The 16,698-nt window shown below is 34.8% G+C and overlaps 1 protein-coding gene across 1 annotated transcript; it reads left to right on the top strand.

The window, feature by feature from the left end:
• Positions 1-11,532: 11,532 nt before the first annotated feature.
• On the top strand, positions 11,533-12,471 carry LOC125407548 (olfactory receptor 2M3-like). The gene has a single exon (XM_048445172.3). It carries the CDS (start codon positions 11,533-11,535, stop codon positions 12,469-12,471), a length of 939 nt encoding a protein of 312 aa, XP_048301129.3.
• Positions 12,472-16,698: the final 4,227 nt, after the last annotated feature.

The following is a 16,698-nucleotide window of genomic DNA, read 5'->3' on the forward strand; positions in this document are numbered from 1 at the left end:
CTTTTCTATTGCCTAAATAATGGCCTCTTATAGCTATTGATTTAACAGACTGATTCTTTCATATACCTTTCTCTTCACAGATTGCTAAGAGATATCAATTGAAGATTCTCTCATAGGGAATGTCAAATAGCCCCACCCTGTGCCAATATTTTGTAAGGCAGCCACTGGAAATGATACTTAAGCAATTTTCTAATCTGTAGTCTGCAATTACATAAATGACATTTTGCTATCAGGTTCAAATGTTGATATTTTAGAGTAAATGTTTGAAGAAATAAATAAAACTTTAATTTGTTGGGGATCACAAATTGCTCCTGAAAAAGTACCAAGAAACAATTCTATTAGTTACTAAGACTATAAATTATGTTTAAAAAATTAGACCCCAAAAGGTACAAATTAGCAGAATTTTTATTGAAGACTTTTAAAGACTCCCAAAGATTACTAGGAGACATTTCCCATCTAAAGTACATTATTGGGATAAAACCTAGTGAACTGATTAATTTTAAAAAAAAACCTTACATGGGGAAAAGGACTTAAACAGTGCCAAAAAATTATCAGCTGACGCTGAAAGACTTGGCTTCAATTGAAGAGAATTGGAAAAGCAAAATGAGGATTGTGTAGATCTGAATTTTAACTGTTTTCTGGTCATATTATCCTCTAAACATCCCCCTACAGAAATTTTAACATGCAGGGAAGTTATTATCTTAGAATGGATTCTTCTATCCATTCATTGATTAAGGGACATTTAGGTTGTTTCTAGGTTCTGGCTTTTACAAATAATGGTGTTATGAGCACAGTTGAGCAAATGTTTTTGTGGTTTGATTGTGCCTCTTTTGGGTATATGTCCAAAAGTGGCATTGCTGGGTCCTGAGGTATATCAATTACCAATTTTCTGAGACTTCACCAAATTGATTTCCATAGTGACTGAACAAGTTTGTACTCACACCAGCAACAGAGAAGTGTTCCAATTACTCCACATCCACTCCAGCATAAACTGTCATTAGTGTTTTTTATCTTAGCCATTTTTGTCAGTTTAAGAGAGTATCTCCGAGCTGTTACACAATGGAGTATTATTTGGTGGCAAAAACAATTCTATCTTTAAATTTGCAGGCAAATTGGTAGAACTAGAAAAACATCCCGAGTTAGGTAATCCAGAAACAGAAAGACAAATATAGTGTGTACTCGCTCATAAGTGAATATGAAACATAAAGCAAAGGATAACCAGCTTACATTCCACAACCCCAGAGAAGCTGTAACCCTTTTCCAGAAACGGATCTAAGAAGATGCAGAGATCCACAACTAATCTCTGTGCTGAGTTCCAGAAAAAGAGAGGGATGAGCAATAATATGAACAAATGGGTCAAGATCATGATGGGAAAACCCACAGCTGACCTGAACTGATGGAAGATCACTGGAAGGACAAGTGGGGAATATGAATAGGAATAAACGAGGCCTCCTGAATATAGGTGACAGCAGTGTGGCTTGAGTAGAATATATAGTCACTGGCAGTGGAACCAGGATCTACCTCAAATACATGAAATTACTATTTGGAACCCTTTCTTTATGGGGAGATACTTTGCTCATACAATGCATGGAGGCATGAGACTGCCTCTAAGAAGTGATGGGATAGACTTAGTTGACTTCCTAGGGGAGGCCTTAGCCTCTCTGAGAAATAGATGAGGGCTGGGTAGAGTGAAAGAGGAGAGCAGAGGTAGAGGAGGCAGGAAACTGGAATTGGTATGTTAAAAATAAATAAATGAAAAAATAAACATTTTAAAAATTGATCTTTTTACCACATAAGCTGAGAAAAAATAAAAATGATGTGGAAAAGGTCTCTGAGTTAATTCTGAAAGCAAAATCAACACTGTCAATTGACAGAAATAGTCCCAGCAGAAATTATAGAACATTTTAGTAATGAAGAAATTGACCAATTAAGGGAAGAAAGTGAACCCTGGCAAAGAACTTGTAGTAATTTTTGGGAGAGATTAACAACAACTATCCCAAAAGCAAGAGAGTTCAATTTATAAAAAGAGTTAACTGGATCCTTCCTAACATTGTATGGTACATACCAATAACTGGAGCTCCTATAATCTATACTGGTGCCAATAAATTAGGAAATGCAAGGTACATATCAGAAACCTCAAGCAAAGTGGATCAAAGCTCTTAGAATTCTGTCCAAAAGTCAGAATTATATACTATTTTTGTGGTAGTAAGGGATTTTAAAGAATCTCTCATCATTGTTGCCTATTTACACTATGCAAAAAGTTATTTTACACATTAAAACTACTGAATTTAAGACAGATGATAGATACAGAATTCACTTTATTACTTATACAGGTACAAGATACAATCAGATATAGGAATCATTCTAAATACATGAAGGTGATCCCATCACTTGGAAAAACATATTTTTAATCCCAGCACTAGGGAGATGAAAAGAGGAATATAGAGGAGAAGAAACAGGAACTTACTGGAGTAAAGAATCTAAGAAATAATGGAGACATGATCTCATCTTTTCAGTCTAAAGATTTTGTAGACATAAATATTCTCTCTAGTGGTTAGTTGCTTTGCTTCTCTGGTTTTCAAGTTCAACACCAATATCTGTCTCTAGATATTTATTATTCATGCTGTACCAATATACATGGCCCAAACAGGCACTCTAATATAAGGCATCCCCTCCACACAAGATATTTGCCCTCCTCTACCTCTAGGCAACAATGTGGTGGGCTAAAAAATTAAAGTCAGACCTATAAGGATTATACCCAATTTCTCAATGGAAAGCATGAAAGACAGAAGTTCCTGGACAGATTGCTGCAGACATTAAGAGACCAGAAGTGCAAGTCCAGACTACTATACCCAGCAAAGCTTTCAGTCACTAATGACTGAGAAAACAAGATGTTCCATGACAAACACAAATTTAAACAATACTTATTCACAGATGCAGTCTTACGGAAAGTACTAGTAGGAATACTTCAACCCAAGGAAGCTAACAGCACCCAAAAACACAGGCAACAGATAACCTCACAGTAGGACACTCCAAAGAAAGGAAACACACAAACACTACAACCAAAAATAACAGGAATTAATGATCACCTGTCATTAATACCTTTTAATTTCAATGGACTCAATTCATCTTTAAGAAGACACAGGCTAAGACAATGGAAATGAAAGCATGATTAATCCTTCTGCTGTATTCAAGAAACACACCTCAAACTCAAAGACAGACATAAAGAATAAAAGATCAAACTGGATTCCTTGAATGTGGCTGGCACGGGGACTGTCTGAGAAGCCATTGATAATGGCACTGGGACTTGTTTCCTCTGCATGTACTGGATTTTTGGGATCCTAGTCTGTTTGGATGCTCACCTTCCTAGACCTGGAGGGAGGGGGGAGGAACTTGAACTTCCCACAGGGCAGGAAACTCTGACTGCTCTTAGGGCTGGAGAGGGAGGAGGAGAGGGAGTGGGGGGGAGTGGGAGGATATTGGGAGAAGGGGCGGAAGTGGAAACTTTTATAAATTAATAAAAAAAAAAGAGTAAAAGATTTTCCAATCATATTTACCTAAAGAACAATAAATATAGCTATCCTATTTGTATAATAGACATAAATATAAAATAAATCAGAAGAGATGATGAAGGACCCTTCATACTCATCACAGGAAAAATCTATCAAGATGAAGTTTCAATCCTGAAGATTTATGCCTCAAATACAAGAGCACCTACATATATAAAATAAACATTACTATAGCTTAAACCACACATAAAACCCTACACACTAATAGCAGGAGACTTCAACATCAAAGTCTCCCCAAAGGACAGGCCAACCAGACAGAAATTTAACAATGAAATAAGAGAACTAACAGAAGAACATTCCACCCAAACACAAAAGAATATATCTTCTTCTCAGCATGACATAGAACCTTCTCTAAAATTGACCACATTCTTAGTAACAAAGCAAACCTCAACAGATACAAAAAAGTGGAATAAACTCCTGTATCTTATTGGATCTCCAAGGTTTAAAGTTAGAATTCAACAACAACACTAATTGCAGAAAACTTACAAACTCATGGAAATAGAACAGTGCTCAATTAATTCATCCCTTGGTCAAGAAAGAAAGAAATAATGAAATTAAAGACTTCCTAAAATTAAATGAAAATGAAAGCACACCACCCAAACATATAAGACTTTATATATATAACTATGAATGCAGTGCTAAGAGGAAAGTTCATAGCACTAGGTGTCTACATAAAGAAAGTGGAGAAATATCACACTAGTGACTTAACAGAACCTCTGAAAGCTCCAGAATAAAAAGAAACAGATTCACCCAGGAAGAGTAAAGATCAGGAAATAAATTGAGGGTCAAAATAAACCAAATAGAAACAAAGAAAAAAATACAAAGAATTAATGAGACAAAGAGTTGGTTCTTTGAGAAAATCAACAAGATAAACAAACCCTTATACGAAGTAATTAAAAGATAGTGAGAAAACACCCAAATTAAAAGTCAGAAATTAGAAGGGAAGGTACAACAAGAGACACTGAGGAAATACAGAAAATCATTAGGTCATATTGCAAAAACCTCTATTACACAGAATTATGAAAGATAAAAGAAATGGACAATTTTCAGGATAGATACAAAATACCAAAATTAAATCAAGACCAGGTGACCAGTTTAAATAGACCTATAAGCAGCAAGGAAATAGAAGTTGTCATCAAAAGCCTCCCAACCAAGAAAAGCCCAAGGTCTTATCGTTTTAGTGCAGAATTCTACAAGAACTTCAAAGAAGAGCTAATAGCTATACTCTTCAAATTGGTTCACACAATAGAATCAGAAAGAAGATTGCCAAACTCTCCCTATGAGACCAAAGTTACCCTGATACCAAAACAACATAAAGACTCAACCAAGAAAGAGAATTACAGACCAATCTGTCACATGAATAGTAATGTAAAAATACTCAATAAAATACTGGCAATTCAAATCCAAGAACACATGAAAAAAATATCCACCATGATCAAGTTGGCTTCATTCCAGAGATACAGGAATGGTTCAACATATGAAAATCTGTCAATGTAATCTACTATTTAAATAAACTAAAAGAAAAAAAAACCATATGATCATCTCATTAGGTGCTGAAAAGGCATTGACAAAATCCAACACCCCTTCATGATAAATGTCTTGGAGAGATCAGGGATACAAAGAACATATCTAAACAGAATAAGAGTAATATACACCAAGCTGACAGCCAACATGAAATTAAATGTAGAGCAATTAAAAGTTATTCCACTAAACTCCGGAACAAGATAAGGTTGTCCTCTCTCTCAATATCTATTCAACATAGTTCTTGAAGTTCTAGCTAGTACAATAAGACAACACAAGGATATCTAGGGAATTCAAATTGAAAAGAAGATGTCAAACTTTCGCTATTCACTGATGACATGATAGTATACATAAGTGAATCCAAGAATTCTACTAAGGAATTCAGTTGATAAATTCCTTCAGTAATTTGAAAGGATACAAGACCAACTCAAAAAAGTCAGTAGCCCTCCTATATGCAAATGATACAGAAGCTGAGAAAGAAATCAGAGAAACATGATCACTCACAATAGCCGCAAATAACATAAAATATTTTGAGTAACATTAATTAAACAAGTGAAGGATCTATTTGACAAGAACTTTAAGTTTCTGAAGAAAGACAATGAAGATGTTACAAAATGGAAAGATCTCTCATGCTCTTGAATAGGTAGGATTGACATAAAGAATGGTAATCATACCAAAAGCAATCTATAGATTCAATGAAATCCCCATCAAAATCTCAACACAATTCTTCACAGACCTTGAAAGAGCAATACTTGACTTCATATGGAAAAGCAGAAATCTAGAATAATCAAAATAATCCTGTATAATAACAATTGATGAGAAAAGGGGTCACAAATTTAATGGAAAGGAACATATGAGAAGAATAGAGGGAATAAAGGAAATAGAGACATTTCAAAAATAAACAAAATGAAAGCAAATTGTATTATCTGGAGTAGAAAACATTTAGTCATCAAACAGAAATATTAAAAGCCTACCAATGTATGGAAACTCAGTCTACTGATATCACAGTGACTCTCCTTTACTTAGTAGTTTGAAAGTATTTGATGAGCTTGAATAATGTTCTATTTGCAGGTAAATAAGACAAAACACTCAATGCTTTAACCTAATTAAAATGAGAACTTAAATTGTAAATTACAGCCTTTCACTTATTTTATGGACTTAATAGAGAGTTTAAAATATGACACATAAAATCAGAATAATCAAATATGTAAATGACAGAGACAAAATGAGAATGGCATGTTTTCAATAATAAAATAAAGTAACCTTCTCTATTTTCTAAATAAAGCAAAAGTTTTTCTAGTTTAATTCTAAATTATTTGAAGACTGAGAAATAAAAGTAGCTGGAAACATATAGTGTCATAATTGAAGCAAGGGATTGAATTCCCTGGAGAAACTGTAAAAATAAATCACAGATGACTTGGTAATGTGTTGTATGGGTTTTACTGTAGAAGTTTAAATGTGTTCAGTTACCTTGTGAAGAACAATTCTTTTTGAGGACAAATTGAAGGTAAGACTTGGGGAAGGGTATTTCCCAACCTCCATGATGTTAGGGAGTCCTTCTGTCATGGAGAGACCCACACATTACTTACCACTCATGTGATAAATATTATTTTATGTTAAATTCCTTCAAATGTTGGGATACTCTTCATGATGATCTGCCTTCATATTCTTTTGCATTTTGTTTTATACACTTTGTAAAAGTATAATAATATTTCTTATATTTCTTAAGACTTTAAGATTTGAAAATCAATTATGAAGGTATTAAATGAAGGTTATGTTTTGCTTACAGCTGTCTGAAGTGTGACTTAAGTCATGGTGAGGCCTTCCAGTAGATCTGTTGAACTTCCTCATTTTTTGCAGTCCTGCTGCCGATTTATGACTTTCACCAAAACATAAAATGTCCTTCTTTGAATAATATCACAAAAGTGAGAAAGCATGTAGGTTATAAATCAAGAACAAATAATCTCTCAAGAAAACAGTATATTATTAAAAATAGTTTCTATATTAATTTTGGAGGCATTTTACATATTTTTGGATGACACATATCAAAGAACATTGAGGGTAGATTCTTATATTTATTTATTCCAACGAAATTTCACTATCTTTTTTAAAATTTTTACCTCATTTGCCCTTTCATTTCCCCTCATTTTTCCTTATCTTGTATCTGTGCTCCCAGCTTTTAGTTTCCTATAGGTCCAACATTTCTTTTCTGTTGCTCTTCACCCTCTTTCTGTATTCTATTTTACTGACATGTTTTTACTCAATGCCTTTACTTCCCTTTATGCTTTTTCTCTCCTCTTTCCAATACATATCAAATATCCCATTCCCCAAAATAGTTTTATAATAGATATCTATCCAATAATTATTCAAAAGTTGTAAAGGCTGGAAAGATGTCTCAATAGCTAAAACAGAGCTGAGTTCAGCTCCAGCATTGATGATGAGCAGCTCACAACTGCCTCTAACTCCATCTCCAGTGGCCCTATCACCATCTTCTGGATTCCTTAAATACTTCGCCATGTATGACAAACCCATGTATACATTTACATAATCAAAAATAAAAATCAGTTTTATGAAAAGACGGAGGATTATTATAAGATTTTTTGATACTATTGATTAAATTATCATAAAATTTATAATGCAGTAATATATTTAAATGGATAGCTCTAACATCTATACCAATATTCTATACTTTTTTAATTAAACACTCTTCCTTGCCCTTTTTTTTACATTTTCTTCTCTTCCAGTTTTACTCTTGAGCTTCATCCTAACCTTCTGTATTGACAATCTTATTTATCTTCTTATACATGTTGGAGGAACTGCACCATCATTACACTATTCTAGAGTTTTATCATAAAGGAACGTTGGATTTTGTCAAACCTCTTTCTGCAGCTAGTGAAAAGATCTTGTGGTTTCTTTTCCTCAATCTATTTCTATAGTGATTATAGTCAATGGTTTGCATATGACGAACAAACTCTGCATCTTTGGGACAAAGTCAAATTAATTACAGTGGGTAGTCTTTTTTGGTATATTCACAATTTCAGTTTATAATTATTTTACTGAAAAATTTTGTTTCTGTGTTTATTACAGAGATCATCTGATAGATAAATATATTTTGTTGAATCTTTGTCCGGTTTTGGATTGGGATAATACAGACTTCATAAAACACATATGAAAAAGTTCCTTCTTTGTCTGTTTTATGTAATAATTAGAGAAGACTTGTTCTGTGTCTTTCCTTGCTGGTCTGATAGAAATCTGCAATATAATTACTTAATATCAAGCTTTTTTCATTTAATTATTATTTCTTCTTCTTTGTTTTTTAGAGATCTATTCAAATGATTTTCACCGCCTTGATTTGATTTTTGTAATTCATATCAAGCTAGAAATTAATTTCTTTTAAATTTGTCAGTGTAGCATTGTATAGATATTTTTATTTTTGAGATTATAATAGAATTGCATTTCTCCCTTTCCTTTCTCCTTCCAAACGTTCCCATATACTCATTTCCACTCTCCTTTGAATTTGTGCTTTTGCTGCTAATTATAATTGCATGGTACTATACACACATTTACAATTTATACGTCTAATTATAAACTGCTTTGACTGTATAATATTATTTGGATGTATGTTATCAGGCTTAGCTGGTTGTCACTGGACAAATTGGTGTGCTCTTCTCTGGGGAAGACCACTTACTTCCCCTGCTCCCAGTTTTCCCTGGTTTCCTATAGAGTATTGTGCAGGTTGAGGCTCTGTGGGATTATCCAGCCAAATTTGGCATGCCCATTGGGGTTGCCCTTCTTCAGATGACATTTGGAGTCATGCTGATGAGAATTCATGTGTATAGCTTCGGATATTTGTGGGACACACAGTCGCACAGGAAACTCCATAATTCTCTGGCTCTTACTAGCTTTCTGTATGCTCTTTTGTAATGTTTCCTGAGCCGTAGGTGCAGGAGAGTTTTGCAGATTTATTTCTTGGGACTTGGCTCTAAACCTCTGCATTTTGATTGACTGTGCTTTTTAGCACTGACTGCATATGTTGCATAATGCAATTTCCTTAATGAGAAGTGAACACTATACTTCTTTGGGGATATTAGAACAAATGTTTATATACTATTATTAGAAATTATACTGGTTAAGTAAATTAGTGGTTGTAGATTCTCCTTCATTAATCATGACTTCCCTAGAACTGAGTAGTTAGGTAAGTTTCAAGTACTAGACATGGTTTCCTTCGTAAGTCCAATTTGAGAGCTGTTGGTTATTGCCAAGGTATTTTTTCCCAATATAAGACTGGAATAACTAATGTCCATGCTAGTCATTGAAGTGGTTCATATGCATAATATTTGGGTTTGACTGGTGATTGCTGCCCCCCATTGGAAGTTTGCATATTCCCTTCTGGTACCATAAAGCTAGTCTTCAGGGATAAACAATTCAGGTCAGTCCTATGTCAGGAATTTATGAGCTCTGTTTCATAAGTGCACTGTATATAGATTTTTATGTTATACATTTATGATTCTCTGAATTTGTTCAATGTGCGTTATAATGTTGTCATTTCATTTTCTTATTTTATTGAGCTTTCTTTCTATTTATTTTAATTAATTTGCCTAGAGTTTTGTTAATCTTGTTAATATTTTTAAAGCATCAATATTTTGATTTGGTGGTTCTTTGTATTATTATTTCCTATATTTTATTTCATTAATTTTTGGGGACTTAATGGTCAGTTCCCATCTACTCTTTTTGGATGTTGTCTATTATTGTTTGAGCAAGACCTTAAGGTACCACATCATTACTATAAAATATCTCCAAACTTTTTTAAATGTAGTTACTTAGTCCTATAAACTTTTTTATTTGTAATGTATTATTATATCCCACATATTTACTATGACATATTTTCATTTTTATTAAATATTAGGAATTTCTTTTAGCCTTGCCAAGTAGGTTATAGGCCCTGGGAGAATACAATACTACCATTTTCCAAAATGAACACACTATTAAAATGATTCCTAATGACTTCTTGCAGTATTCATGCATCAGACCATATCACAAACCTCATCAGAGAAGTGTCTTTTTCCAATTTATTTCAATTAACACAGAGACTTCAACTGGTCAAAATACACAAAATAAGAGATATCGATAGTTTAACCATAAATGGAGTGCAAATATAGCACCTGTGTCCCCAAGATTCATGGAACAGAAGGGAGAAATGTTTTAAGAATAGAAGGCAGTAAATAATATTTAGGAAATTGCATGTCTAGAAATAACATAGCAGATGCAATATAAATTCACAGTAGTTATAACTGTTTATGACAAGACTTGTAGAAAGTCAAGACATACAAAATCTTCAGTACAGGATAAGAATGTATGTAGAAAATCTCACCAATATCTGAACAATCAGTTTTGTTCAATACTTTGACACATGATATGTCTACTACATGCCAGAGCAAGCCTCATTTCTAAGATTATTTGGGCAAAACAAACTGGACTCTATTCATGAAAAAGAAAAGAAAATTCAAAGTACATCGGAAAGGAAATTGAGACTGTGAAGGATGGTTACAGGTGTAAGTGAAAGATAGATTGTGCTCAAAATACATTCTATGAAAATTGAAATAATCAATTGAAATATTAAAAAAATAATACAGGGGCTGAAGACATGGCTTAGTGCTTATGAGTATTGGTCACTCTTCGAGAGGACTCAGGTTCAATTCTCAACACCTACACAGAAAGTCACAACTACTTATAATTCAGGTCCCAGTATATCTGAAACTCTTTTCTGGCCTCCAAAGACATTAAATGCATGTGGCATACAGGCATATGTACAAGAAAATATCTGTATACTCAATATAATAAACAGCTTGTTTTAAAAAATTGAAAAGAAAAATGTAATTAAATTTTATGAATAACAAAAAAGTATTGAAAACAAAAAGTAGCTATAATGTTCATAATTGTTAAGAGGTGACTGAAAAGATACATGCACATTGACTTTTTCCTCAAACTTGCATTTGACCTGCATTTCATGACTTTTGATATGTGCTTTTATGAAATCTTATAGATCTGCTTACTAATAAATTTAAGTTTAAAATTCATATGAAGCCAGGTGTGGTGGTGTATGTACATCTGCAATCCTAACACTTTAGGGGATAAGGAAAGAAAAACAAGAGTAGACAGTCAGTCTTGAATACAGAATAAGACTTTGCACTCTCCTGCTTGCATTTGCATGTGTGTATGCATGTCGGTATGCATGAGAGAAAGAGAGTGCAAAAGAGAACTCAAAAGTAAGTTTTAATCACTGCCATAATGAAGTAAAATAACTTATTCCCACAGACACTGTTTTTTCATAAATATGTGAAGATGTGTGTATATATATATAATTGCTGGAAATAATGAAACCTTCCAATGACACATTGTGACCTTTATTGTTTATTCTGTCTCCACAGTGAACATACTCATAATGCAATGGAACAATTGGACCTTCAGCTATGACTTCATCCTGCTGGGAATTTTTGATCATAGCCCTCTTCATACTTTTTTCTTTTCACTCACCCTGGGTATCTTCTTCATGGCCCTCTTGGGTAATTCTATCATGGTGCTTCTCATTTACTTGGATGTTCAACTTCACACTCCCATGTACATCCTTCTTAGCCAACTTTCCCTCATGGATCTCATGCTCATTTGTACTACAGTGCCCCAGATGGCCTTCAACTTCCTCTCTGGAAACAAGTCCATCTCCACGGCCAGTTGCGGATGCCAGATTTTCTTCTATGTATCTCTACTTGGAGCCGAGTGCTTTCTGTTGGCATCAATGGCCTACGATCGACATGCGGCTATTTGCCATCCATTAAGGTATCCTATTCTCATGAGTCATAAAATCTGTAGCCTTATGGCTGCCTCCTCATGGATTCTTGGTTCACTTGATGGCATAATAGAAGTTGCAGCTGCATTGTCTTTCTCATATTGTGGTACCAGAGAAATACCTCACTTTTTTTGTGAGGTTCCAGCCCTGCTCACTCTTTCATGCAGTGATACCTCGATATATGAAAAGATGATATTTTTCTGCTGTGTAATTATGCTTATCTTCCCTGTAACAATCATTATTGCTTCCTACACTCGTGTGATCCTGGCTGTCATTCGTATGTCTTCTGCTGAGAGTCGCCACAAGGCTTTTGCAACTTGTTCCTCTCACCTTGTGGTGGTGGGAATGTACTATGGGGCAGCCATGTTCATATATATGAGGCCTTCTTCTGGTCGTTCTCCCAATCAGGACAAAATGGTGTCAGCTTTCTATACCATCCTTACTCCTATGTTGAACCCCCTCATTTACAGTCTCCGCAACAGAGAAGTGGCCAGAGCATTCGTAAAAGTATTGGGGGTGAACAAGGTTGCAGTGTGAGTTAGTTGATTATTATGCTCTATTTTTAGCTGTATTTTAGGTAGTTGGGTTTAAAAATTAAAGATGGAATACTATGAGTTCAAGTCCAGCATGATGAACATATTGAGTTCAAGACTTACCTAGGTCAGACAGCAATGTCATATCTTCAAAAGCATACTTTACATGCAAATTGGTATGATAACGTAATACATTACAACAGCTTATTTTTTCATCATTGTACATTTTATGGTAACCACATAAAGTTAAATTCATGAAATCAGTTGACTTTTTTATTTTTCAAATATGTCAGTTATTTTTGTAGCCAGGCCATATATTTTTGTCAGTAATAACATCTAACATATAAGAAATATTTTTCCCTCACAGTGCTCGCTCATACAAAAAGCTTTGACAGTTTCTTCTATTGAGTTCAACCTACTTTGAACTTACAATATTGCTAAAAGAAAGGTACTAATTTTCTACTAATTCTTATATGTGTATTCAGGTCTAATACTGAAGACAAATGCAAGCAACAATCAACATACAACAGAGACACAGCATATTAAGTCTTAAGCACACCATGTATATTTGTAATAAAAATATTTCTCTAAAATAAAAGAGAATGAGGAGCAGGCATTAATATTATACACAGGAGAGTGAATTTTAATATAGAAGTCTATGTTTTCTAAAGTCTGTATATTCCTTAAATGCCATGGCACATTGTGATAGTAGTATTTTATCAAAGTAAATGTAAATAAAGAGATGCTTATGTTTCTATTAGAAAAAAAACCTGTTACAAATTAACATGAATATGATTAATTTATATTTTATCAAAAACTGTGTGACAGTGTTTGGTGATATCCATTGTAATCTGAGGAGGATGAAATGTAGACATTGCTAAGGGTGAAATCTTATGAGAAGCTCAAAGTTGTTTATACACATATGATTCTTGAAATAACTAAATTTATTTTCATCTAAATAACTCTTGGGATTATGTTTCCTGAGCATGGTATGTGAACTTGCCCTCAGGTAATGCTTTGGTCTTCATTTAAATCCTGAAAATTAGCTAGATCAAGATGGATGACATAATGGATGACATGATATCTATATTTGGATCAGCTATGGTCAATCAAATTTTTATCTGCATTTCCTTGCAAAGCTCACTTTGTTCTGTTTTGTGTGATTTTTAATTATGTAAGCAATACTAGCAAATGTATATCATGGGATTCACTGATCTTCCTTTCAGACTGACAACATATCTTATAGAACCACATCCAAAAAGACTTAAAAATACAGTAGCTTAAAACTTGGACTGGTATAAATGTGATGAAATTTTGTAAAGTCCAAATGACTGACTCAATTCAGTCATCAAAACATCCTTTAAAACCCTATGTTTTCAGTTTTAATGGATTGAAGTATAATTTGGAGATCGATTAAACATTTCTAATTTCTTCAAGACTTTTAGATTAGCTTTAAAAAATAACCTTCAATGTTCATGGGGTTACTTTCACTACTTGGGGTTCCAAGGCAGTAGGCCTCCTCATGACATCATGGCAAATAGATGAGCCTGTGCTCTATAGTGAGTTTCAGTCCAGCTTGGGATATAAAGGAAGATCCTGACTCAAATGTAACAAAAATAGATCCCGTAGCCACTACCCAAGATATGTGTACACATCATTTACTTACTTCTCAAATAGTACTGCTTCACCTCCTATCATCCTTAGTCCCCTTCACTTGACACCTGAGGCTTGGTAATCAAAAAAAGTTGTGTATGCTTTTCTCAAGTACCACCATTATCTTCCTGAGCCTCCATGAGCTCAAGCTCCTCATCTGAGGATCTGCATCTTGAGCCACTTTTGTATCTGTTGGGTAGTACTACACCATCCTGCACAGTCCCAGTCTCCACCACTGAAGGATCTGTGGGCTGAGCCATTTGCACAACCCACAGATAGCACTGTTCCTGAGCCCTTGGTTTACTCCAAGTGAGCTGTCCTCTGTCTCTACTCAGTAAACTCAATGGAAGACTCTATGCTGAATGCCTTTGATTCTTACTGATAACAACCACCTCCAACTCTGTGCCAATTCAACCTTGGCTTGTGAGAAATTATATTGAGAAGTTATTAGCTGTGTAGAGCATTCCACCATGTGGTCAGAAGTGAAACTTACATGTAGCCGAGCTAGAATCCATTCTGATAAGACAAGAGTGCATCACTGCTGTATGGACCCAAGACTGAAATCAAGCACTATCCAGCTGATCCTAAACATTCCACATTGTGGTAAGAACAAATAGAGATTTGAATGGTTATTTAGCAAAGGTTGTGCATATCAAAAATTACAACCAACCACTTAACTCTAGATAAGTTCCCTTTCCAAAACTATACAAAAATTTTGCATTGCCTCTCCAAAAATTACTACTCACATAGTAATGTTCTTTAATGAAAGCTATTTAGAAGACATAAAGACAATAAACTGGAAATAGCAATTTATCAGTCTGTTTAAGGATTACAAAAGATACAAACAGATGTAATAATAAAGACTTGAAAAGGTAAACAAACAACTGAATGAAATAAGAAAGAAATTTAAGAATATGAAAATTTCTAAGGCTTACAGAACGCTATCAGGCATTATCTATTTTTCTTCTCCAATGACAAGCAATGTTAAAACGGTTCCTAATGTTTGGCCCCCATTGTTCCATTGTATTTCAACAATATTGTCTGAGAGGTGGTCTAGGACACTGCTCATTCTGCTCAAGGCTGTGGAGGAATAGTAGTATCTCTGATGTAAAGCACTTCTGAGACTGTATTCCAATTTATAAACATAAGCCTATTCTTTATGATTAAACATGTGCTATTTTCTAGAATAGATGATGTATTGGGCCACAAACAATTTCTATAAAGTGTGGGATAAAAGGTTCTTTAAATATTATTCTCAGGTGAGTTGTTTTCTACACCTTACACAATGTTGACTTCTGGACAGGGATGGATATTTTGCATAGCATATTATCAAACAGGAATTTAATTAAATTGGTATCCAGAATGCTTTTATTTTTTAATTTTTTGAAAAGAAAACAAGCTCTCTTTTTTTTATTATACATACCAATCCAAATTCTCCATCCCTCATCTCTTCCCATTCCCTCCTCTTACCCCCCCCCCCCCCCCCATTCCAATCCACAGAGAGGGTAAGACACATTTTTTGGGCAAGGTCCAAGACCCTCCCTACTATATCTAGGCTAAGCTAGGTATCCATCCAAAGAGAATAGGTTCCCCAAACGCCAGTACAAGCAGTAGGAACAAATCTTAGTGCCGCTGTGAGTGGCCCTTCAGTCTTCCCTAGTCATGCAACTGTCAGCCATGTTCAGAGGGACTAGTTTGGACTCATGCTGGTTTCTTCTCTGTCTGACTGGAGTTGGTGAGCTCCCATGAGCTCAGGTAGACTGTTTTAGTGGGTATGCTCATCATGGTCTTGAACTCTTTGCTCATATTCTCACTCCTTCTTCTCTTCAACTGGACTTTGGGAGCTCAGTCCAGTGCTCTGATGTAGGTCTCTGCCTCTATTTCCATCAGTTGCTTAATGAAGATTCTTTGGTGACATTCACCAGTCTGACTACAGGGCAAGGCCTGTTCTGGTACCCTCTCCTCTGCTTCTTAGGGTCTTAGCTGGGGTCATCCTTGTAGATTTCTGGGAATTTCTCTAGTGTCAGATTCTTTGTTAATCCCATAATGGTTCCATCAATCAAGATCTCTCTTTCCTTTTTCTCATCTCTGTCCTTCCTCAATCTCTACTATCCCATTCCCTCAGTTTCTCCTCACCCATACTCTACTCTCCTTCTCATCCGCTTCCACTTTCCCTAATCCCCCCACTCCTATGTTCTCAATTTTATCACACGATCTTGTCTATTTTGACCTTCCAGGTGGATCTACATATGTTTTTCTTAGGGTTCTCCTACTATTAGTGTATTGGGTTTCATATGTGATTTAAACTTTAGTGATGTTTCTTTTACATATGTGGGTGCTCTTATATATTAGGGGCAAAGATGTTCAGGATTGAAACATCATCTTGATAGATTGTTTCTGTTGTAAGTATAAAGTGTCCTTCTCCATCTATCCTGATTGGTTTTAGTCTGAAGTCTAATTTGTTAGATATTAGGAGAGTTATACTGCTTGTTTCTTAGATCCATTTGATTGGAAAACCTTTTCCCAGCCCTTTACTCTGGGGTAATGTCTGTCTTTGAGGTTCAGTGTTTTTCTTGTA

This window comes from Myodes glareolus, chromosome 2, assembly GCF_982192425.1.
Source record: "Myodes glareolus chromosome 2, mMyoGla1.1, whole genome shotgun sequence".
Classification (NCBI taxonomy): Eukaryota; Metazoa; Chordata; class Mammalia; order Rodentia; family Cricetidae; genus Myodes; species Myodes glareolus.

Excerpts from the sequence above, each read along its gene's own strand:
- LOC125407548 (XM_048445172.3), top strand. The coding sequence starts at position 11,533 with ATGCAATGGAACAATTGGACCTTCAGCTATGACTTCATCCTGCTGGGA.